The sequence below is a fragment of the Hippichthys cyanospilos genome, chromosome 5 (genome assembly GCF_059441005.1).
Source record: "Hippichthys cyanospilos isolate Australia breed blue-spotted pipefish chromosome 5, RoL_Hcya_1.0, whole genome shotgun sequence".
Lineage (NCBI taxonomy): Eukaryota > Metazoa > Chordata > Actinopteri > Syngnathiformes > Syngnathidae > Hippichthys > Hippichthys cyanospilos.
This window is the reverse complement of record NC_142373.1, coordinates 21,185,731-21,211,722: the sequence shown is the minus strand read 5'-3', so window position 1 is coordinate 21,211,722 and position 25,992 is coordinate 21,185,731. Positions and strand designations below refer to the sequence as shown.

At 38.1% G+C, this 25,992-nt stretch overlaps 1 protein-coding gene across 4 annotated transcripts in view; it reads left to right on the top strand.

Annotated features, from left to right (window-relative positions):
* The window catches only part of il1rapl1a (interleukin 1 receptor accessory protein-like 1a), a 238,461-nt gene that overhangs the window by 145,933 nt on the left and 66,536 nt on the right, over positions 1 to 25,992 (top strand). For all 4 annotated transcript variants that reach the window (XM_088415704.1, XM_088415702.1, XM_088415701.1 and 1 more), the window contains exon 6: positions 16,228 to 16,302. In XM_088415704.1, the coding sequence (XP_088271830.1) occupies positions 16,228 to 16,302 (75 nt within the window). The remainder of the gene's footprint in view (positions 1 to 16,227; positions 16,303 to 25,992) is intronic.

The following is a 25,992-nucleotide window of genomic DNA, read 5'->3' as shown; positions in this document are numbered from 1 at the left end:
CTTTTTTTAATCTCACAAATATCTGAGAAAAAGCCTCAACTAGAGCTTTTATTTTCAATTAGATATGTTATGATATTATAGCAGATTACAATATTTATACACAACAAAAAATGTGGCTGATTTAATTCATTTACTTTAACGGATGCAATTGTACCACTTTATCTTCAGCTGTATTTGAGACAAATGGCAAGTTCTGGATGCAACATTTAGTTTTGACCATTTGGAGGAATGGCGATCTTTTCTTTGGCCTTTAGACATAATAAGAAATTATCTTTAAAAATAAAACATTGGGTGGCACAATGGAAGAGATGTTAGGACGTCTGCCACAACAGTTAAGAGACCCGAGTTCAATTCCAGCTCGCTCCAGCTCCCCGTGTGAATCTTGCATGTTCTCCCTGAGCCCACGCAGGTTGTCTCCAGGCAATCCGGCTTCCACCCACATTCCAAAAACATGCATGGAAGGTGTATTGGGCATTCTAATTTGTCAAAGGTGTGATTGGGTGCATGAATGGTCGTACATCCCTTTGAACCCTGCAATTAGCTGCAACCAGTTCAGGCTGTCCTACTGATCGTAGACAGCTGGTTTAGGCACCAGCAAGCCAGCTACCCTACTGAGGATAAACGGCTAGAGAAAATAAACGCATGACTCATACAGCCGAGTTCAAAACTTGAAATAGCTGCAGAAGTGGGGAAAGAAATTAAAACAACAAACGCTAGTGGTCATGCTTACCATATTTAGAGATAATTGTGTCTTGTGAGCCCTCATAAGTATTGCTGATCAGATGCGAGGTACGTGGGGGTTGAAGGATTAGGTGCAATACAGGGAGTGTCATGGAGACCAGTAAAACGGACCCAGTGGAGCAGATGGCATTGAGGTGAGCCTCCGCGGGCCGCCTCTCTGTTCTCTCCACACTTACTTCGTGTAAACATGCAGATTTATGCTATATGTGTTACCTCAGGTGGCATGTTGACTTCATTGGCGTGAGAGTCTACTTTGCATGGAAAGGACTTCCCTTTTGAATTTAAGGTCAAACATTCTGCAAATAATATGCCAGGACTGTGTTCACCATTGGATCCATTTGCTTTGCTCGCCCTTTTGACGTGCCCTACTGCTCAGAGAAAGAGTGAATAGCTGTCTGAAGAGCCCACTTTAGATCTGCAACTGATAAGAGATTTTATTCTCCATCATTGCCCGCAGACACGTTTTTATGGCCGACTCTCTCTTGTTTTACATGTGTTGTGTATTGATTATCCCCTGTTCTATAACACAAAAGACCACAAAAGCTTCAGACACGTATATTAATTGGGATATTGTGGTGTAGAGCTCAGCACAACCAGCCTTGGATTGACAGTCCATCACAGTGAAAGCAGAATTTAAGATGTGAGATCCCAAATTTTGTAATAAAAATATAAAGTGGATCCTCACCATACAAAATTAATCCGTTCTGGGGTAGGTAGGGATCGTCAGGCAAAATCGTCATATGGTGGGCATTAGAAACCTATGACAATTAGCTAATGCGTGTAAAACCCCAAGTAAAAAACATCATATTGTATTGTACATATGTGTTTTTACATATTTAAGACTTGTAACAATATTGTATAGTAAGTGCTACTAATATATAATATACATGTAAACATTAAAATAACATATATAAAAAAAACAAATATCAAAAAATTTAAATGTTATTGACTTGAGCTTGTATGGCCATATTCCCCACCGAGGTTAGCCTAGCCTAGCCAAGCCTTCTTCATATTTCTTGATTATCTCCAGCTTCGTTTCCATCCTAATCATCTTCTTACTTCTTTCTTTAACGTCACTAGCAATCTTGGGACCTGTGGCTAACCAATTAAAGTTGGAATTAAGCCCTAAAATACACAATAAATACCATATTGTAAGCACTCACAGGAGATCAAGTCTTTAGTATATCGCCAACTTATTGACACCGGGCCCCCATCAATAGCAGACCAGCATCATAGTGATGCGTTAGTGTGGAGGCATGAACAGAAAATAAGATCAGTTACCTACGAGGAACAAAGACAAGACAACATAAACATCATTGCCACACATATATATTATATATATATATATATATATATATATATATATATATATATATATATATATATATATATATATATATATATAAATTTTTAATTGGAATTAGCTTCTTAGTTTTGTGAGTCCCAAAAGTATGTAAATTCGAATTTTGTTAATGTGATCACATTGACATCCCATCCAGCTGAGACCATACCTCTCACACAAAATATCCTTAGAAAGGGTAGGGTCAAGCTTAGCCATAACCCTAGTGAGAACAAGCATATAAAAAATGGATGACTGGATGATTCAAGTGAACCCAATCAAGAGATCTATGAACCCATGCTGCACATTTCAGATATGGGTCACTTAAAGAGAAAAAAATAATTAATTTAGGTATTCTCAGATCAGAATCAGGTCAAAGACAATAATATATCCACGGTGGTCCTGGGACAGTACCAACATTTTGAGGTTACGAACGGTCTTGTTATGAACTAGTTTCCACTTTGACTTAAGAATATGTAGTCACAGGACACAAGAAAGTAGATACTGCTATACAATGTTTTTCATTTTATTTGTTAATAGAAAATATTTCAAATATTTTTTATTACTAATGCCTTAGGTTAGTGGGTTCCAACTTTTGTAAGAATCCAGGTTACGTTGCCACTATGAAATTAAAATTGATAGGTCAAAAACACCTAAAAACTAGGCTTCTTAGTAAAAAGGAACCTTTAAATATGCAATATTAAGCAGTCAGAGAACATTTATACAATAGAATTTTACAGCTTATGTCCAGCAAAATAATACAAACATCAGCTAAATTTCAAACCAACTCCTGGCTATGTCCATACCTGACTTTGAAAAATGCACGTATTCCGTGGGAAATATGAACATTCATGATGTCAACATACGGTCAGTGCTTCAACGTGCATTAGGGATGATGAGCATGCCGAGCCTTTACTACAAGGACGGTGTTCACAAGTTTTGAGGATGTTCACAGTGACGCCATCCTGGACAGTCACACGCATATAAAGGCCAAGAAGTGGCAAAGTTTACTCAGGGATGGTAACGGGAAAAGGGATAATAAGGTTGCCGCCAATGCCTTTTTGGTGAGTGCCAAACAGGTAAAAAAAACTAATAAGGTATTCTTTTGAGATGAAGTGAGATCAAACGCTACGAGGGGCAGACAGGGGGGCTCAACCGAGCTGGATAAGGGCGGAGAATACTAACATTCAGAGACAGGTGAAAAATATGACACATCTATCAGAGTGTTGCTAAGGCAACGGCAGCATTGAACGTCCACAGGCGACAAGCAACAATGTGTACTTGGCACAGATCTCCTCTTGAAGCTACTGCTCTCCTTTCTGTTGTCAGTCCTTTTCTACTCATCTTTGGTACCTCTGCCAAGAAGGAGATTTTTCATCGACATATGTTTGGTTGCTTGTCAGCTACGTAAGGTCTACATTTTTTTATCCATCCAGTTCAGCCACCAGCATGCAGAGTGCTGCCTGCCACTCTGTTATCTCCTGCAATGCCAAATAGATTTATTTTACACTTTAAAATGACTAACCAGGAACCTGGCTCACAGTGGCCGAAGGTAAAATCCAAGTCTGTTATTGCACTTCAGTCTTGTACATTGTCAATCCCGCGTGCATCGGTGACGTCCGAATGCTAAGATAACTACTTGAGGAGGCATTCTTTTGGGGGCAAACTGCTTTCATTTTTTGCCATGCGCGCCTTTGTGAGAGGCTAGTGACAGAGGTTTGATACACTGCAAAGATGTGATTCATTTAGATTACAGTGCTGAACATTTGATTTAAAGCTCATTAGCTGCCTAACCAATTATTCACATACACATATATGGGCATATCCAGTTATGGGTGACAGAACTTTCATGCTAAAATGTTTCCTTTGAAAAACTTAAGGCTTGTAATGAATTTCAAGTTCTTCGCAATTAATTGACTCATTAGCCATGTCCACTAGTTACGGTAAATCAGCGCACAACATTAGGTACCATCTTCATGTATTTTTGCCACTTGGTGAGGAGGAAATACACTACTTTTGAGTGAGCTACAGGGTCCATTGTTGGCATGTTTATCAATTGTCCACTACCTTATTATTTTATTTGGTGTACACATACTTCTTTTTATTTCACTCTTTCTATGCACATAACCAAGCAAACTCCACGATGCTTGTCATAATTCCCATATCATCATCTCATTGATTCTAGTGCACTTGAACATCAGTGGCATTGCCCACATGCAAGCTCCTTTTTATGTAACTTCACAAGGGAACCTCAAATGTGCAGCATATGCTTTTTTCAAACACCTTCCTCCTCTTGTCTCCCATGCCGTACGATGTTCCCAAATTACATTACATTTACATGCATGAGTATGCTGACTCAAACACACGCACACATCAGTGGGTGACTTCAAACAAAAGGAGCTTTTTTCAGTTGGTTGACATATCTAGATGTAAATACCATGAGATAAAAGATGGACCTTGTAACTTTTGTGTCATTTTCAACATTCAATCTGAAACCCAAATGTCCTCAGAATACAAAAAAAATATAAAAATTGACTTTGCCATTTTAATCCATTCGTCAGAGAATTACTTAAATGTTATGAAGCGTTAACAAAAAATAATAATAATTCAGGTAACACAATTCTATTGAATTCCTTTGGCAGTTCAACTTTACTAACTTTGCAACCGGACTGAGAAGGGAGCACAAAGACAGACAGAGATGGTCATCTACTGTACGTAATTTTACTTTTAAATGTTGCTCGACGTCTCATTGGTAAAATAACATTTCTGGGCACTTTGCAAAGTCAAGTTTAAATTTCGTATTAGTTGTACATCTTTGATGTATCATTTCAGACCTCGTGACCTCCACAGGGAGTGTGGTGCTGATGGGCAGAATAAAACCGAGAAGTGAGAAGTTTTTACTTTTTTTTTTCCTATGAGAAGACAATACAAAAAAAAAATGCCTGTTGATTTGATAGTTTTGTTCAAGAAAATAATTGTATTACTGGAACAAAGAATGCTATGAAAATATTTTTTAAAAAGTAATTGTTTATGGAAAGATTTTACATTGTTTCCAGGATTTTACTTACGTAAACATCCGTTACACACATTGTAGAAAATAATTGTTGAAAAATAAAATTTATATTTTAGTTATATTATAACTATGTATATATTATAGTTATTATAGTCCTGGAAATTTTGTGATTATTAAAAAAAAAAAAAAAATTCCTTTTTGGTGGTTAATGGAGACTTTTACCCCCCCTCGCAAAAAGTGAAGTACACAAAGACCCCACTTTCTCCAGGAATCCTCATCAATGTGTATTTGGGTACCAGGATTTTTTAAATGTCAAAAGAATTATAGTCTACATATTTGAGACAAAGATTACTGCACATATTTACTTGTTAAATTTTACTTGTTTAATTGTTAAACCTTATACAGTAACTGTACTGTTATCCCTTCCCATTTCCATTCCCCTGGCTGTAATAGGGAAACACGACGGGCAGGAGTTGCCCTCGGAGTAATGCCTCTCAGATGTCAAACTGGAGTTTAAACAAACTAGATTAGCTATTTTTATGACACTAAAACTTCATAATCGTACAATTGGACTTTATTGCAGTGGGAATTTGTCGTATGACAGGCAATCCAAACCTATGTTAAATAGCTAATGCGTTTAGAACCCCGGATAAAAACATCAAAATTGTACATACATATTAAAAATTGGAACCAAAATAGTATAGTAAGTGCTACGTATATCTAATATACCTGTATACCATCAGAAAACATCATAAATCAAAAATACAGAAAGGATTTATTTACCTTTGAGTGGCGCTTGTTATGCCCATATTCCCTAATAAGGGTTATCATCAGCATCGTTTCTATATAAATCAACTTATTACGTTTTTCTTTAATAACACTGGCAATCTTGGGACCCATGGCTAACCCTTTCATCTTTGAATCAAGCAGTAAAATGCACTATGAATACGGTTTTGTAACCAATCACAATTGAACAAATCTTTACCGTGCCGCTATTTTGAAACAAGTGAGGCCAACCAATAGCAGGCCACCATCTCTGTGAGGAGACGCCGACGAATAGCAGACCAGCATTGTAGTCACATATTGCATGGAAGATGTTAGACGGCAATCGTAAATAAGTGCAGTTACCTAAAATCGCTAGCAGATGGAGGCAAAAAAACACAAAGACAGCCAACCATTAGGGCCATGACAGTTTTTTTTTGTCGCAAATCCAGGAAAATGTCATAAATAGGGGATGAAAAAACTCAGTCTTCCAGGTCGCAACATGGAAATAACGTCTACCAGGGACATTGTAACACGGGGGTTCACTGTACAGCTTTTTTTTTAATGAAAAAAAAATCTTTAAGCATTGATGGCAAAAAGTAGTGCACACTGTATATAAATATTTATATAAATATTTTATATTTATATACATATTGTATGTATATAAATATTTATATTTTATGTACTATTTTTTAGTCCTTTTTCCTCAAATAGTGCAACGTTCTCTCCATGTGTCACCGATCTCCGTTGACTGGTCCAAAAAAACAAACCAAAAAAAGTGTGTCGTTGCATGGCAAAGATGATTGGATGATTGCATTGCATGTGTGCAAATGAGTGGAGAACCATTTTGTATGCCACTGTGCCGACTTTGTGCGACTAATTACTTGTTTCATTCAAATCAATTGCATGGTTGCTGTCCTTTCATGGTTTGCTGTAGTCTAACCACAACAATGTTTTTATCATCACAAGTAGAGATGGCCTTAATAATTTGACTAGTTGCCCATGAAGATTTTCTTTCATTTATGTGGAATTGATTGTTAATTATGATCTTATCTACAAGCAATTGAAACGAAAGTGAGCGCAACACTTGACTGTAACCACTGTGGGCAGCATCTTTGGTTAGTCACTTAATTAGCATCCTGCGAAATTGGCATATTGTTAAACTGGCCGTTGAAGGAGGAGTTCAGAGTATTTCAAAACAGAAATCTTAATATCCTGGCACCAAAAGAAAGTGCAAATTTCATGAAACATTTGCTTTTTTGTATTCTTTTAAATAATTTATCATTTCGAGTTTGTTTGTACTTGTTATGAGCATTGGTTGTCATTATGAGTTCCGATATCTTGAAATATGAATAGGTATCAGGCTGATACCCATATTTGGTATCGGTTTTCACCCATTCTTAGTTTCTAAAGTGTTAAAGATGCATGTTAGCATCCCTGCAACACCGTATACTGTACATGTTGACATAGTAATATACAAGAACTGGTCCTCTGTGTCTTGTGTTATGCAAGGATTTGTTTTGTTCTACTTTCTTCTTTTCATGTTTAATTGTTGTAGATGTTGTGCCATCAAAAATTAATGTAAAATTGTTATTAGAAACTGATATTATTTTGTCGACATTTGAATTACGTCCTAATATTTCAAAACTAATGCTGAACTGAAAATACTGCTCAATGATTTAGAAATGGAGGAAATCTATAATGTGAGGGAAAATGACAAATACCACATAAAAGGGGTAAATTAATTTAATAAAAAACATGCAAACTGACAGTGTATTAAATTGTCTCCAATAACGAATGATAACTTTTAACCTCCTTTTTTTTGTCCCTATCCTTTCTCAGCTTTGTGTGCGGCAGACACAGTACCCCCCCCCCCCAAGAAACAGCATTGTGATAATGCCAACTCATATTACCATATATTGTGAATACATTACCAAATTTACAGTATTTTATTGCAATCAAACAGAAGAAAACGCACATTCGATGGCAAAAGCAAGCGCGAGTAGTTGAGAAGAGCGCCTACACTTATTTCCCTCCACTATTTAATATGAGGATTAATTACTTGAGCAGTGCATTTAGGCATTCCATTGTTCTCCAGAACTGCCGGTTGTGTGTTTATTTCAAACCCTCCACACATCTGCCGAGTGCTTAATTGTACCTCTTATTGCACACACTTACTGCATTCCATCAACCTGCCTTAAATATAATCCTAGCAGAGTGTGTAAATAAACTCATTAAGACTCACCATGGTTGCCTTTTCACAGAGGAACATAGCATAATGAAGGCATAATGTGTGGGAGGGGAGCATTTGCTTTTGTGCCCTATTGAAGCCCTTCTTAAAATGACATTTAAATGAAGAAGAGTTATTGTGAAAGAGCCTTTTTAAGTTGGTGCCAAGAGAAAGTCTCACCTTGGTATTATAGTAGTACTTCATTATGAGTGACACTGTCAAAGGGATTATTTTCAAATATGTTTAACTATACAGTAGCTGTAAAACACTTCTGATAATTACGTGGCCTGTATGCACACGTGCTTCTATTAAAATCAGAATGTACTACAGTAGCATATACTTGTTTTCTAAAAAGACTAGTAAAAGTAGTCATGTAGTTTCTAAAGATTGTTTTATTACTGTCAGTGACATGCAAAACCTTCACTAAGGATAACATATCACAATGTAATGTACAGAAACTTGAAAATTCCTCTTGCATAATAGTGAATAAAATCTGCTATAAAGTGAAGAAAGTTGCAAGTGGCTTTTCCCTATATTCTGAGAATATTGGAACTTGTCCCTATGACATCATCAGTTGAGCAGTGGAAGTAGCTGACAGGAGTGACAGGCACAATAGTGGTGGATGCTTGAGGAGGAATGACGCTTCTCCAGTGGAGCTTAGCAGCCTTCACAGGGTCTTTGCCTCAATGCTGATTGAAAAGAGGCAAGAGTAGAAGGCAATTTCCGAGTAAAGGACAGCGCAGCCATTTGAGGCCGTGAACGTCCGCTACGCTGTGACTGCATAAGTATTGGACCCGACGTGCCCGTGTCCATTGATATGCTTGCACCTGGAAGAGAAAAAAAAAAGGTTTAAACTTGAAAGAGTGCGCTAAAGGGGAATGCTGCTTCAATTTTACTTAAAGAGATGCTTTACTAAATTTGCAATTTTCAGCAATAAAGACTTAATAAAGATAACCACATTCAATTTCATGTTCAATTAATATCTTTAAAAATGCATGTTGCCACTTACTGTAGACTGAAAATGACATCACTTGTGCTCAGGGCTCAGGGAGATGACAACAATGCTCCAATTTAGATATCTACAAAGTTTGAGAGGCCACTGGGAAAAATGGCAAATTTAATCCTACCTTTTTATTTCTACTGTTGATTATAAAAGAACATAAAAAGGCAGAAAAGGGAGAGTCTATACTTTCATTTGGTTTATTCACTGCCTTAAACACAATAATGTGTAGTTAGTAAAAATGTCAAAATCCAGTAAAATGGCTGGCCATTATTGTGAACATGTACACTTATATGAAGTATAATTTAGCTGTCAAATCAATGTTAGGCATACATATATTGCTGCTGAAAATAGTAAAATTAGTAAATCGCCCCTTTAACATGGTGCCGTAATCAAGGGCTGAACTAAATGTATGGAAAGATATGACGCAACAATGGTTAGCAATTGTATATATATATATATATATATATATATATACTTTTTTTTGAGGGAATGCATTTGGTGTCCTTTTGAAATTTGTGAGCTAGTATGATTGGCACACATGTCCTCTCGAGCTTATCTGAACCCACTTGCAAAGACAACTCCCATCCCCAGAGTACAAAGCCCATTCACATTCCAACCCATGAAAGGAAGTCCACTACCGCTCTGATGAGCAAGCCCTCCGGTTTAAGGTAGCTGATGTCAAGCGAATCGTCAAGACAGTAGACACCTACCATAATCCCAGAAAAGCCTACCTTCACCTCAGCCTCCGCAAGTAACGCCCAGTAGCTTTAACTCTCATCGGGATAAAGTGCTGTGAGAAGCTGGTGAAGGGCCGCACCACAGTGAGACTTCCCTTTATCACCTTTGCTTTTCACTTTAACTGCTCCACAGAGAATGCCATCTCCTCTGTTACCCACTTGAGCATATCCTTTCTGGAGCAGAAGAACACTTAGGTGTGACCATTGTTCATGAAAATCATCTTATCATTTAATATGATCATCCCAACACACGTGAGCGATTTCCTCCCAACGGTTGTCAGCACCCTACTGTTTAACTGGCTGTTTGATTTGAAAAGGCCTCAATATGATCTTCCTGAGTACTGACTCTCCTCAAGGCTGCATCTTGAGCCACAACAATGTACAATGTCCCATGAATAACAGACTTCAGACTGCCAGCCGAAATCTGATTTTCAGCTCATGCAGATTAAAACTGGATGGCTCTTTTGTAGTCTGAACAGTCACAAAGGACTGGGAGGGCTGAGACCAAATCGGGCAGGTGCTGTACATACATATCTAATCTCGAAATGGTGCACCTTGGACTGAACAGGTCTAAATACCCAGGTCAGATGTTACAATCCATGACATCACTATGCAGAGTACAATCTGTTGTGTTAATGTTACATAATTCCATTTGTATCTCCTGCTGTCAGAGCAAGCATGCATTATTGAGTGATATAATGGAAGACGTGCAAGAGGACTCTTGTTATCAATACATACGTGACCTCTATTTGTGTTTTTTTTTTCCTTTTTGTGGAGAAGTCTCACTTCCATTCAGCAGTACACTTGAGGTACTTTCATTAACCAATCATACATGACAAAGCACATACACAGAAAAAGCTGATTCAAAGTGCCAAAAAGCAATGACTAGTACTTGAGCATATTGCAGCAGGACATGGAGGCATTTTATGTAAGGTATATTTGACAATCCCAAATCTGAAAGGTTGCATGTAAACTCATGTTGCATGGAATACAACATTTTACAATGGTAGTACAACACAGGGGCCGCACTCACCGCTCCAACTGAGGACACCGTGTGCCAGTGCATCTAGTACTGATGGAAGCAATCAATCACAGGGTCCTGATTGGAAAATAAACTAATGAATAAGAGCGGTGCACCCTCTGCTTCCGCAATCACACCCCCACCTAGAGTAGTGCACAGATGTCAGAATGAATTTTCCGAGTGTGCCCCTACTTGTTGCCTCGGCTGCAAATATATGATGGAAAACACGGCACTTGCTGTACAACACCCTTTCCGACATCATTGCTACAGCAACCCGCCAGATGGATCAAGAATGTGTCTGAACTGGGCCAGATTGGATTTGGACATTTGCTAAAGACAATATGGACAGTCAGCCTTCAAAATCAAATTTGAAGAGGAATCCGGTTGGAATCACCCAAGCAGCCCCTTTGCACCTCAGCCACATGTGCTTCCGCAATGTCAGGACACCACTGCACAACTCACGAGCCATATTTATTTTGAAAGAAAGATTCGATGCTTTGATTGACCATGACTAAAATTGGCAACTCTCAAATCAATGACAGAACACTCCAACAAGAATAACACATGCTAGCAGCTGTAGGTAAGATAAACTTAATGCATGGCGGTAGAGTGATGTGAGGCAATGTTCAAATATTGCTGAGCGTTAAAAAACTTCAAACTCCTCCTTTAAGGACATTGCTGACAAACACTTTGTGGCCAGAGCACAGTGATCACAGGGGATCCGACACACCCACACCATGGACTGCTCAACATGCTGGCCTCTGGTAAGAGGTTCTGCAATATTTAGGACAAGTTCTAAATTATGAACTCTTTACTGAACAATGATTTGCTGTGTGGAGCAGACCTTTGATATTTAATCTTGAAGTTTACTGAATAAAGGTATGCATTTATTAGCTTGCATTTATTTTTTGTTGTTGTTGTACTCAAGTAACAACCCGGTTTCATTATGTACTGCTGCATGTAACTGAAAAAACATGACAAAGATGTCTTTCAGTCACTCAGAAGCAAAATGCCAGAGAAAACAGATGTTACAGTAATCTTAAAACCTAAAACAACTTTAACTCAGATGGATACATGAGTACATACAAACAGGAAATACAATTGTACTCATAGGTACCCTATATATTCTTTTCACTTTGTGGGAACAAGCATAACAAGCAGAAAAACTGTACTCGCTGCAGCTTTTATGTTGTCCAGTTGCAACCAAGCCCAACCACATATTCTAGAAAGCTAGATTGTGAAATATTTGATAACATGCAATCCCTCCTCAAGTTCAGACCTTGACTGTATTGTTACATCATTGTCATTCAGTGATTTTGTGACTAAATTGGAAAGCATGTAGTCTCACTTTTCTGACACAGTAGTAATGTCATGATTATAGTAACCAAAGCTCCATCCATCCATCCATCCATCCATCCATCCATCCATCCATCCATCCATCCATCCATCCATCCATCCATCATCTGCCACTTTACAGCCCTTTCGTCTCTGTTTACACTTTGCTTACATTCTATTCAAAAATTGCATGACGGCTTGGATCAAATGGTCTCGCTGGTTTTAGGAGGGCCCCTGAATTAACCCTGGGAGCAGAAGTAAAAAGTTGACACTAATGCAAATTTAATATGCAAAAATTCAATAAGCTACCGGCTCTCATTAATTTGCGCTCTTCCTCCAGTCAGCCACTAAGAACAATTCAGCCAGAAAGTCCAAAACGTTTTTCCGCCACTGCGCGCTAATGGGATTGTGGATGATTGATCATACCACTTACAGCTACAGAGTCCGACTCTGTTTTTAGCAAATCTACATGGACGCTGCACACACCATGCGACTGTACACTGCATTGAAAGACAATTCACAGTGCCATATCTCAGAGTTAGTAATTAAAAATAGCCGTAAAGGCCTTATTTTTAACAGTTTTCATAGCAGAGACTCGCCCATTTACTGCTCCAATTATGCCAACTTCCTTCATAAAGATTGTATCGCAATCAGCACCATTGTCACAGCGTTTAAAGATTTGGCGGAGATAATTTGTGTCACCTTGTGAAATTACATTTCACTTGGTTTGCAGCAGAGAAAAGCTCTGTCCTTACTGGCACAACACAGACAGAAGTATTTGGATAATTAGTGGGAAGTGAACTTAACTTTTCATACAGGTAAAACTGTTTGGAGGATTTCTTTCATGATTATTGTGACCAAAATGTCCTCTATAGTTGCTAAATTTCCGTCTTTTCCGGACTATAAACTATGCCGGTATATAAGACGCAGCCTCAAAAATTGAACAAAAAAAAAATATGTCATGCACTGAACTATAGGCCGCAGTTGATAACATCAGAAAGATATGTATATTTTTTTTGTATTTATATTTTAATTGTTTTTAATTGAACACGTCTGCATATTAAGCACTAACATACCTCTCGAAAATGGATGACTTTTTCAATGTAACACCGACAGATTACTGCAGAGTTAAATAACAATTCAAACTCAAAAATCAATAATCGATAGTCTGACTACCTTTGTTTAATGGATCGAACATATAAACACATTGCACAGCCATTGATTTACACCTTTTCAGTTCTATTTCATTGTTGTTCCATAAATGACACCATGAATTTACACACACATTTTCTTGAACGGTGGATTATCTCTTAGTGGCTGCTAATTAAGTCACAATAATTTTAGAATAGTTAGGAGTATAAGCCGCAGGTCTCAAATCATCAGTAATAAAAAGTTGAGGTTTATAATCCGAATTCTGATGAACTTTTTTTAGTTTTGGTTCCTCTGAGAACACATCTCCATGAGGACACATTTGAGATACAGTATTTCAGTCTATGCAAGGAGCAGTTTGAAAACCAGTTGGTGAGAGTTAGCCAAAGGCTCAGGAGTTCAAATCACCCACTATTACAAATACCAAAATATAAAAAATATATATCTATATCTCCATGTATACTTATTTTACTGTAGAATGCAACCAAAATATCTTTTGCTGTCACTCTGAAATCGCTCGCCACCATCCCAGCAACTGGATACAAAAAGGTATCGTCACACAATCGCTTCATTGAATGCTCATAAGGTTTATTCCTCACGAGACCGCAAGCGAACTGAGACTAAATCAACAGCAGCTTTGTGTGTTTCAGCCAATTTTGACTGAATTGCTTCCAAATGTGATTTATCAACAATCAATGTGAAATAATCATCAAAATACTTACTGATAAAGACGACTAACCAACTACACCAGAACGGCTGATAAATATCTTCAGATTATTTTGTTGACAGTTGTGCTAAATGTCTCCTATTTACTGAAACGGTCGTCAAGCGGTCACTCGCCCTCTCTCTTTCTATCCACTCAACAGCTTGTCCTCATTTGTTTGCCCAGTGCATTAATTAGCTGTAGGATACACATTGTGTAATGATGTAAACCGCTTTGATGTGTAATTAAAACTGTATCTGTATGCTGTCTGATTACCTATTAACAGTGCACACAGTTGTGCCTAAGAGCCTGTGACCGCCCCTCTCGTTGACGTCACCCGGCTTCACCGTCGCTATTTACATACCAGCAGGTGCTGGTCTACCAAAAGAAGTAGAAAAAAAAAGTGGCAGTGTTGGCGAGGATTTTGCTTTTCTTCTTTTTTTAAACTCTCGGAGCAATTTACATATGCGCAGAAAAGCCTTTAACTGATCAATTTGGCCGCCTGCAAGCGATGTGTTTCATATCATTTTGACCATGGACCAGCAAACACCGCAATTTCCACGTCTTTTCAAAAGAGCTGAGTTTTCAAAGGACTTGTTAGAGGCTTCTGGTAATAAGTCCAGAGCAGAGAGCTTGTGAGGACACTCAGAGGAAGGCATCTTTATTTGGGGAGGGAGAAAAGGCCTAAAAACGCTGCCGTTGCAAATTCACTGCTTCATAATTAGATGTGCCTGAAAAGTATGCTGCCGGGAGTCGTCTGTTTTATTCAATACAGGCTTCTCTTTTTTATCGCTAAAGTGCAAATGCGTGTGTACCCTAAGCAATATAGCAGGAAAAAAAAATCAAAACTGTTGCTCTGTGTAAAGAGTTGGACAGTGATGGAAACACAGCATCCAAACATAGGCGCGACCTCGCTTCAATCACCTCTTAACTGCTCAGTCTTGTAGATACAACGGAAGGCCTTTGTGTTCTTTTAACCTAGCGCCCTTTAAGAGCTCGACCTTCCTCGCCGAACACACAATTGCTTTTAACAGCAGTGAAACTGCTCCATGTTGTCAGCATTTCCCTGAGGCAGCCGCAGCTCTTGAGGCAAGCTTCTCTACAATTAGCATCATTTCTTAACCCTTTCATGTCTATTTTCTGGTTGGATGCTTAACGCATTTGAAGACATTTTCACAAGTGGATTTCAAGATTGGGATTTGATCTCACTATGGACAATTTAAAAGCTACTTTTCTGTAAATTTGAAAATAATGACAGATGCATACATGAGCAAGAGTTTCACTTGGCCCAATTTTCTTGATCATATTTTTGAGAGGGTTGTTGTTTCTGGAAACCTCATACTGTAGCAGACTTTGTGATCCCTTCCTGTTTTCTCATATGTAATCAAGCAAAAATTAGCATTGTTCAAAACAGCGATCATTTTTGTAATTTCTTTTTTAGCTCAAAGCCATGTATCAACCAAGTATTTTTGCTTTCGTTATTTTGTTTGGCAACAGCCAGCAACATTGCGAGTGGAAAAACATCCAATTTGAACACTGTCAAAACCTCAAGTTGGAACGACCTAACTATCTCAGGCAAAAACTCAGGCAAATACTGTCAAGGATAGGCAATGTGCAAGTTAACTTTTTTGTGATTATTAGATTTTTCTGTTGTGTTTTTCCACATTTCCACCCCAATTTTGTGGGTTGGTGATTATTTTTCCCCCCAAATCATCACGCAGGCACTCAGAGGGTGGTTGGGGGCCGCATGCGTCCCATGGGCCACCAGCTGTTCATCCCTGTTCTAGTTAAAGTATTCAAGTATTTGTGCGGTGACACACATCTTCCATTTTTGACAACTTGTTGTTGGTATGACAATTTCTACAAAGTTCTGATGTGGAGATACAACTAGACAAAGGCAAACAAGACTAAAACAAAGAGTTGTCACTCAGGAGTATGGTTGGTCACAGAAGTGATCCGTTCAAAAATTCCTTCCGCGAGTGTTGTCTGCTTTTCCCCTAAAGTCAACTGGAAGAGCCCTGTCACTCGGGAAACGATAAGAGGTATAGAAAATGAAAAAGAGGTGATAAGATCAATTGGAAAGCCCTTGCAAATGTCTGCAGGACAAATGTTGAATACAAATCCTGAGAAAACGATTTTCCATTTGCTGCCGTTTTTCCCTCATGATGTTAAGTGTGTCTCCTCTACTTTTCAGCCCCTTTGACCGACAAGCCGCCCAAGATCCTGTTCCCCTCGGAAAACAAGATTAGCAACATGGAGCTGCAGCTAGGTGAGATTTGTACCACTTGTGTTTGTATCTGTGTCGCTCTCACGTGACACTCGACAGACTTCATAAATCCTCTCGAACACGCATGAGGATGCTGGGTAACACCTGTATTTGCCCTTAAAAAAAGCGTGAAGGTGTTTTTTCTAGAGTTGGTGTTTCTAAAGCTTGGTAGGGGGGAATTGATTGTTGATGGAGTCCTTGAGGCAAAATAGATTGTACTTCTTGGCTACAACCACCAGAGACACTCTCACTCAATTCATGTTCTAAAACAATCATGATGTCAGTTGTGGGAATCCAAATTCACCCAAACCACAACGGTAACATTATTCTGACGACTGTATATAAACTCACAAAAGGTTTGACTAGACATGCTCACTGTTCAATGTTGCAGTACGTGCTCACATGTTGTGTCACGTGACGAGCAAACTTTAGAAACAAAAATAGACCAGCCATGGAAGTGAATGAGTAAAAGTCTTAATGCATCAACTGAACAAAAAATATAGACCTGGGAAACTTGACCTGGAAACTATGAAGTTCTGGGAACGTGTCACTGAGAACCCAGAACTTAAATCCTGTCAGACTTCACTCTTGCATGACATAATAAAGGAAACTAAAGGACTGTGGCACCTGCGTAGCAACTATTACATCAAGGACAACATTTCAGAGAAAATTACAACAGGTTTTTGATCCATAAATGGACAAAACTTCAATTTTGTTGTTTATACTTCCACACTATCAGACCAGATAACATCCAAGAAATAATCAACAGCACCATGTCATTGCGTGGCTTCAAACAGGAGCCAAGGCAAGTGGCAATTGAGCTAAAAGTGTAAGAGAATGTCATCAACAAGTTCAAAGAGAGATACAGAAAGACCAGAATGGTTACAGAGTGGAAAGCATGGAAAGAGCCGTTCTCAGAACTGTAATTGATTGATCAATCGATCAACCACCTGTTGTGAACTCCCCGCTTCAGCTTCTTGCTAAACAGCAATGTGTTAACAATCAATTCACTGCCATTGACGACTGGGGAGATTTTTATTTATTTTTTTAAATTCTGGACTATTAACGAATGAGTTGCCATCGCCTGTTATGGTTATTGTGTATTTTGGCTTCATCTTAGCATTAATCTAAAAGCCCAAAATCAACTTCATTTGAGTTGTGTACATACGGTGTATATAAATCACTTAATCTCCTAATTAATCAAAAATGTATCATTTAAATGACTCGCCATCCCTAGTGTTTTCCTAATGGTGGTGAGTGCTAAGACCCCCTTGGCTATTTTGTCAACAATGGAGAGTCCATATGGCACATGGTTCCATCCGCTGGTTCACCACATGGCGAGGCGGCCGCTGCCAATCGCCGTTGTTTGTCTTCTTCGTGACGTGGGGGTCAAAACATGGCCGACCACGCGCGTGCAGGCATGCGTCTTGGGCCCAATAGCACGCTGCTTCGTGTCTGAGCCCATGCTGCCAGGCACATGGTGCGGGGCCTCCCTGCTGAATGGCGCCTGTCATGGCGAGGCACATCACACAAGATGGAGAGGTCTGGAAAGCTGATGAGGGGTAGATAGGGAAGCTGGGGGTCGAGACAAAGACAGCGCAATGATTCACGGCAAGTTAAGCTTTTTGTTTCCCACCTCAGACACGCCACTAATGCAGAGCAGGTAGCTAGGTGCACAGTTGGCTGATCAAGAGTGAAAAATTGCTGCCTGTGATAAACTGACAGGCTCAGCCTCGCATGTCAGCACAGCCATACATGAACAGGTTGCACAAAGCCAGGCCCTTCTGCTTTTGGATGGTTTGCTCATATAATACTAAAGAAATGTGCTTCAAAAATAGCCCCTAGTCAAAATCAATTCTGTCCTTCACGCTAGTTGACCTTGTAGTTTACCATTATTGTCACACAAGTATAAAATGAACTCAAATGCTAATTTGATGCAAAATGTTGAAGGGGGCATATGCAAAGTTGACTTTATTTATGGATTTTCTCTATATACAATACTTTTTGGATAAATCTACCAAATTTCAAACAATATTGACTACAGGCAAAGAAAGTCAGGCAATCTTGTGACGCTGAGCAAAATATGCGTAAACATGTTATTACTTATATGACATGTCAACTCAGGTTGCGAGGGTTACAAATTTTACTACACTGGTACGACATCGGGACCAAGCAAAAAATGTTGGCTCATGGTAAGTGCATTGCTCAATTTAGCGTAGTTGATCTGTTATCCAAGATAGCAACTAATAACTTAATCACCGATCACCAAATTGACTAGCGATTACATTTGTTATAAATAGTTCTTGGTGGGGATTAATTGTATATTTTATTTTCAGCCAACTTGTTGTATCTAGAAAATCTGGTCACCCTAGTCTAGTGAGGATTGACATGAAATTTCCAAAAAATAAGGCATGTGTATGCGCATATGCGTGTGCGCTTGAATGCGTATTTTGTGTCTGTAATTGTACAAGTGTTCGGCCATCGGTCAGTGCTGGGATTTTGGCCGCCGTCCTGCTAGTTTGGGTCGAGCTTGTCCTTGTCTGCGTCTGTTCAGGGTGATTTAGCTTCTCGTGCTGGCCTCGGAGGCTCTGGGAGAGAGAATGAGAACAATAGATGTGGGCAATGCGGCAGCAAAGTTCCACCGAGAGGCACTTGAACTCCTCTGATTGTCCCATTACACTCTTGTTTTCATTCCGTGGCCATCTGGTGTCAAGTGATGGAAGTCCCGCTGATTGAATTGCAAAGTTCCACGATCCTAATTCCACCATCAAGTTAACTGACATAATCAGAAAGCGCTAGTGCAGAGACATATTGTTATCTTCTTGTCGGTTGATTTTTTTTTGTTATTGCTAGGAGCAAGTGCTATCTTGTTCTGATTTTATTGTAAATTTGTTGAACATATAGTAAATACACTTCAAAAGTGAGAACAAAAAAACACACAAAAAAAACAAATAAAAGATATTGTCAGTATATTTTCAGTTCAATGAGATTTGCTGTATATGTTCAAAAGGAAGTAGGAAGAAGTAGAAAACTACATAGAAAATTAAGATATCTGATATTATTCTATTTACTCAGATATTATATTGTTTCACATCACAAAGACGGAACAGGTTGTACACCTTTTAATAAATGTCAGCCCTAAATTAAATAAGCTCCTGATGCAATTTATATATACAGTCATATTTCTATATAAATATATATATATGCCAATACTGTATGTATATATACATAGACACACAGTGTATATATATATATATATATATATATATATATATATATATATATATATATATATATATATATATATATATATAAATATATAAATACATACTAAAACATACATTCAATATTTCTTATTTTTTCACGTGTAACTAACTTTTATACAAGATCTTATTCAGTTTATACATGATCATTTGTGTTTTTCTATTACTATATTTCTAAAGCTTTTTTTGAACACAGCCATAGATGTACATCTTTTTAATTTTATTTCATAGCTATTCCATAAATTGACACCTTTAACAGATAAACACATTTACTTTATAATTGTTCTTATTTTCATTTTTTTTTTTTTTAAATCACTAGTAGGCCTTAAATCATAACAATGTAAATGAATACCTTATACATTAATTGAGCTGTTTTGGTTTCAACTCTTTCATAAAATTTGAGAATATTTAATTTGATAAACAATTTGTTGGTTGATTCTGCATATTTTGACCGGTTGATCATTTGTATTGCTGTTTTCTGGAGCTTGTAGAGACTGAGTGTGTGTGTTATATGTATTTCCTCAAATCTCCACGCAATAAGTCATGCATCAATGACAGGAATCATGAGTTTTCCGAAAGACAGACGTGATTAGTACTCTAAGTTATGTTCCTGCTCTTTTTATAAGTCCATAGTGTTGTATATCAGCTTCTTTACCGTCGCTTATACTGCACCAAAGATCTCATTGATGACCTCATTGGGGTATTTTAAGGTCTAAATAAAAAACATTCATCTACCACAGCAGAGGAAATTGTATATTATTTCATACACGGCTCCACCACAGGTTCCCTTTGGTCAGTCCCAGCCTAGGTAAATATTTGACAGGAAAGCTTTTTGTCTGCACGCAAGTTGTCTCTCCTGCTAGTATTTATTTTTTGTTGATTTCATCCCCTCTTCCTTAATATTTGTCGAGTCACGCCCCGGGCAGCTTTATAGAGGTTCTGCGACAGATTTACGGTGGCCAGAATGCACACCGATGGAGGTCGGCCCTTTAGGATTTTTAAGTTGAACATAGAGAGAATTGAAGTGGGAAGCTGATTGGATCTAGTGGATGGGCAGTAAAATGTGCGCAGTATGCAAGAAGATGAATGGGCAACCCTACCAGGGAACAAGGGGAGCCATTTTATTCTTATTTGTTCCTGCAGTCAATGTGGTTCTCAAAAAAGGCCCAATCACACAACTAGCTGGCTGCACTGTATATGACATTACCGCAATAGACTGTTGGTGATGGACGACAAATCAATTGGAGTGACAAAAAAACAAGAGAAAGGGTCTTTTTAGGTTAGTTTTTAGGTTTGTCTCATCTTGCGCACCTGCACTTTGTTATTGTACATGTAAAACGCAGAGGATAGTGAGAAACGCTATTTCGATTCCTTTGTATGTTAAGCACATGTGAAGAAATTGACAATAAACTTGACTTTGACTTTGACTTTGACTTGACTTTTTTAGTAGGAGGTTCAGGAAAATCTTTATTTTTTTAGAAGACTTCAGACTGTCGTTATGGAACCTGACTGCATCACATTTGGATAATACTGATACAATTGAACACTGGTGGGGAAGTGTGAATCAATAGATTTGGAATACAGTGGAAATAAGAAATGTATCCATTGCGGGGTTGGGATCATAAGCCAAATTCATCAGGTAAAAATATCAAATTTGTAAATGCATTTTAAAAGTCTGTTACAAAATAGTATAGTAAGGGCTACTTATGTATAATATACATGTATGCAATTAAATACCATCATAAATAAAAAATATATAAATGAAAAATGAAATTTGATTTACCTTTGAATGACGTTGATGTGAACTACTTACGGCCATAATCCCTAGCGAGGGTAGCCTAGCCTAGCCTTCTTTGTATTTGTGATCATCTCTAGCTTCCTTTCCGTATAAATCTTCTTCTTACTTCTACCTTTAACATCTAGCAATCTTGGGACCCATGGCTAACCAAGTAAAGTTGGAATTAAGCACTAAAATGCACAGTACATACGATATTGTAAGCATTCACACGAGATTAAGCCTTTAGCATGTCGGCATCTTACTGTCACCGTGACAGCATCTTGATAGGGACGCCATAACCAACCTCTGTAATTTATTCCAGAGATCAGTTGCCATCATAAAATCTTTACTGAATGCATAAGTAGTTTGAAGTGATTTTTTTAATTGTAACACCATAAAATCTAAACTTTGGGATAACTCTCCAATAGCTTAAGGACTTCTTGTTCTGTGATAGTATTTTCACCATCATATCATTTATTCATTTAAAATGGCTATTGTCATGAATTTTCTTGGCAGTTAGATCCCTTGCCATTCAACTGCAAGACACATAAAGACAAACAATAACCACACCAATTATAAAGCTCTATCCAGGAGGTGTTCACACACCATGCCGTCAACCTTTCAAATCATTTTCCGAAAGGGTTGCATGAAACAAAATACCTATTTGAACAAATATCATCTGTAACATGCACTACAAGTTAAAAGCAAGGTTTTGCTCAGCAATTTTGATGCTTCTTTGGAGTTAATTTTAACTTCTATCTTGCATTTCCTGGCTAGGAGCCAATCAATGAGATTATCACTTTGCAAAATCCCCATTCGTTACTTGAATGCCACTCACCTTTCAGGCATCCCATCATGGTTTGTTCAACTGCGTACAAGCAATTTATTTATTTAAATCATATTAAAAAATGCCTTTATGCCTGTTGCCCTTTAAGAGTGTGTCTACCCCTCCATTCTCTCAAGTATATGGCAGTTTAAACGTTTATCAGCGATTTAACTGGGTGAGGTGACAAACTATTTCCAACCATGACAGGTGACATGTGGTGACGACGACGGACGAAATCTGTTGTTTTGTTTGTCTTAGTCTGTCTTTTTTCAAAATGTTTTCGTGAGTCGACGGTCCGTCTGTAAAACCTCTGTCCATCAGTACCAAAGAACTACCCACCACTGGTTGTTCTATTATTTTTTTTCTCAGCCTGGGGACTTACTTTTTTTCTGTGACAAGTGGATTGACTTGTACAGAGGCACAGGCATATGCACCACATTTCAAAAGTAAAAACTTCTTTCAGTTTGATGTTCAAAAATATGGTATTTGTCCCGTCTCTCTAGGTGGCCCATTATGAAATGGACGAGTACCATTCCACGGCACGTGGTTGGGAACTGCTGTTCCACATGACTTTTGATCATTATTTTCAACTTTCATGGCACTGAAACACCTTGGCTAAATGTTATTTGAGAAAAAAAAGCCAAACACATGCAGAGTTGATGGTGAAACAATACTATGCTAATCTTGTGGTTTATGAAAGTTGTTATAAATGGCATGTTTTCCTCAGAACACTATATGTTATGAGCATTGGTTGAGGTTCAAGAGTTGAGATTCCACGGTTACTTTCAGTTGGATGTTTTGTCATTGGCTCCAAGGAGGTCAAGGCCGAGGAATTCGATTCACATAGACGCTAATATTAGTTTGAGTCCCCACATTACCCGGGTCGCACACGTTTGCAAACTGCGTGATAATTGTTACTGACTGAAGACTTTACTGTCCCCCAAAGCAAGCAGATGGACGCATTGGAGCAGAAAGTCATGAAACTCCATTATTTCACAGGGCAGGATACAATTGTGTGCAAGACGACAAACATCGCTTCGCTTACGTGATAGCCGTTTGCAGAAACACTGCGTCTCAGAAGATGGCTGATTTCTCTTGCCTCGCTCCCATCTATCTATATCATCCCCATCTGAGCAGCACCCACAATGCTGCGAGCGACTTGTCGGAGCGCCAGCGCCATGGACGCACATTTTTCATTTCAATCAGGAAGCAATTAGCAGATTTGCTTGTGTAGCCAGAATAGATCCTACAAAATCTACTGATTGGCTGTGAGCACATGAAGGTTAATGTTTATGTCAACCTTGGCGCTCGTTCCCACACTCCAATGTGCAATGTGTTGACTGTTTTCCCGTTCCAAGTTTTCCAAAGCGATTTCCAAGCAGCACTAATATCCTTAATAGACATTTTTAAATTGAGATTCAGCTTGTATGAATTTGCCATTTATTGCCCGTTTGAGCGAGAAAAATAAACAGTACCTGTTTAAATTTGCTTAGATCGCCATACATTGAAAGGCATTAGATACATTTTCTATGGAGTTGGTTACAATTCTCAGTTTGATGCTGTCAGTTAATTTAGCAATGTCTTTATTTTTGTGGTTCTATATTACAGTCATGTTGAACTGCACTCTATGTCTCCTTTTTAAATTGCTTCTTACACTGTATGCATTTATTTTCTGCTATTTTTGTGTAGTAGTTCTGTATGAATGGCACTGACATGGCACGAGGAGCAAGTCGACTTGGTAATTTTCCGCTTTAAGAGCCTGTATCAGCAGCAGAGTGGCCACTTCATTTTCCAAAGGTTTCCTTTAAAAAAAAAAAAAAAACCTCAAAAGGATGTAGAGGGCCAGACGAACCTGCTAATCCATTGTGTTCCAAATCACTTGAATGCATTATTTTAAAACTTTCAATGTATTGTTTTGATAAGATCATACATATGAAAATGTGGTGTGAATTTTCATAATGAGGAGATAAAATGTCAAACAACATCACAAGCAGTCTTTTAATGCATTATACAAATACAGCACTATGTAAAGAAGAAGCCAATCAAAACTCAATATGTTGTCAAATGACTAAACTCAGATAATATGTGAGCCATGAGTGTTCATTATCTGAGCCGTGAGCAACTGAGATGTCATTTTCAATCAACAGCAGGAATAACTGCCCTCAGAAATGGATAAACAAAAGTGACTATAATCACATTTAGACTAGTGGGAGATCATCGACATGATTGTAAAGAATTTTTTGTTGACCTTTGATCAATACCTTACATTTAAAAAATCATTAAAAAGAATTATTTTTCAAATTGTATTTATAGTTTGCTTACAAACCACCAAACCTAACTCAGTTGTGATTCTTATTCTAAGCAAAAATGACAATTCGGATATTTAGTTTTGCTCCCATTTTTCACATTTTTTTCAAAAATCCAAATGTTCTCTATCCATCCAATTTGTTAGTTGCTTATCCTCACTGGGGTTGCAGGCGTGCTGGTTCCTATCTCAGCTGTCTTCAGGCAATAGGCCAAGGACACCCTGGAATGGTTGCCACCCACTCGCAAACCCACGTACAGATACACAACTATTCATGTTGAGATCGCTCCACAAAAATAAATCATTAACTTAATTATTAATAAATATTTGTCCCAAAAAAAAAAAATCAATATAAAGAGTCTGTCAGAGAAATCTCAGAAAAGAAGACTAGGACAAGCCTAGCTGCTTAAACAGCAAAAAGAGTAACTCAGACCAGCCAAGATTGACTTTTCTATGCCAGGCATAGGGAAAAAGCTTGGGCAAATGTAACACTAGTTTTCCACTGCCCAGCAGTCCCCCCCTGGCTTTTATTGAGTAGAAGCATAGCAGATTACAAGACACAACAAAAGAGCCAGCCGGGCGCCACCGGCAGCTGGGCCAAGGTCCCGGCTCACACTTTCGTGCGTCAACAGTTCTATCTAAGGACAGGGTCAAGATGAACTAGGATTGCATAAATGGGTAACAATGAACTAAGAACATAATGATAACAACCTAATATATGATTCCCTTCACAGTGTCAGACTTGGCCTCAAAAGGACATTGTTATAAACAAATACTTGACCACAGAAAAATATTCAATATAAAATTTCCTCTTTTGGGATTACAGTAAAGATCAGTTCACAAAAATAAGTAATTAACTTAATATTAATACATATTTAACGACCAAAAATAATCAATATAAAGTGTCAGACCTCTTCTCAAAAAGAAAAAAATATATAAATAAATATTTGTCCACTGAAAAATATTCAACTTAAAGTGTTCTCTTTTGGCTTCATAGTCATAAAAATAAATAATTCAATTGACAGGTAACGAGAGGTGGCAGGTTGGGTCAAACAATTTAATATACAATTTCCTCAGCTGTGGTACATAGCTTTTTTTTTTTTTTTAATTTAGACCTTAAAATACCCCAATGAGGTCATCAGTGAGATCTTTGGTGCAGGATAAGAGACGGTAAAGAAGCTGATATACGACCCTCTTCGAGTATGAGGAATCTGGCCTTTTAAAATAATGAAACTGAATAACGTATTGAACATAAAATGTGTTATATGAACGTATATTTTTCTGAAACATTTAATTAATTCAATAACTATTTTAAAATTATTTTTGCATGTTTGTTTTGTTTAAAATCTTGACTACCCCCTGGAGTTCCTTCAAGTACCCCCAGGGGTACCCATACCCCCATTTGAGAACCACTGATCTAGAAAACACTTTTCCACATGCATCAATTCTTTTCCAAACAATAGGGTCAGATGATAAGCTTTACACTGTCCCGCCTTTAAACCCAGGCACATTCAGCCTCTGT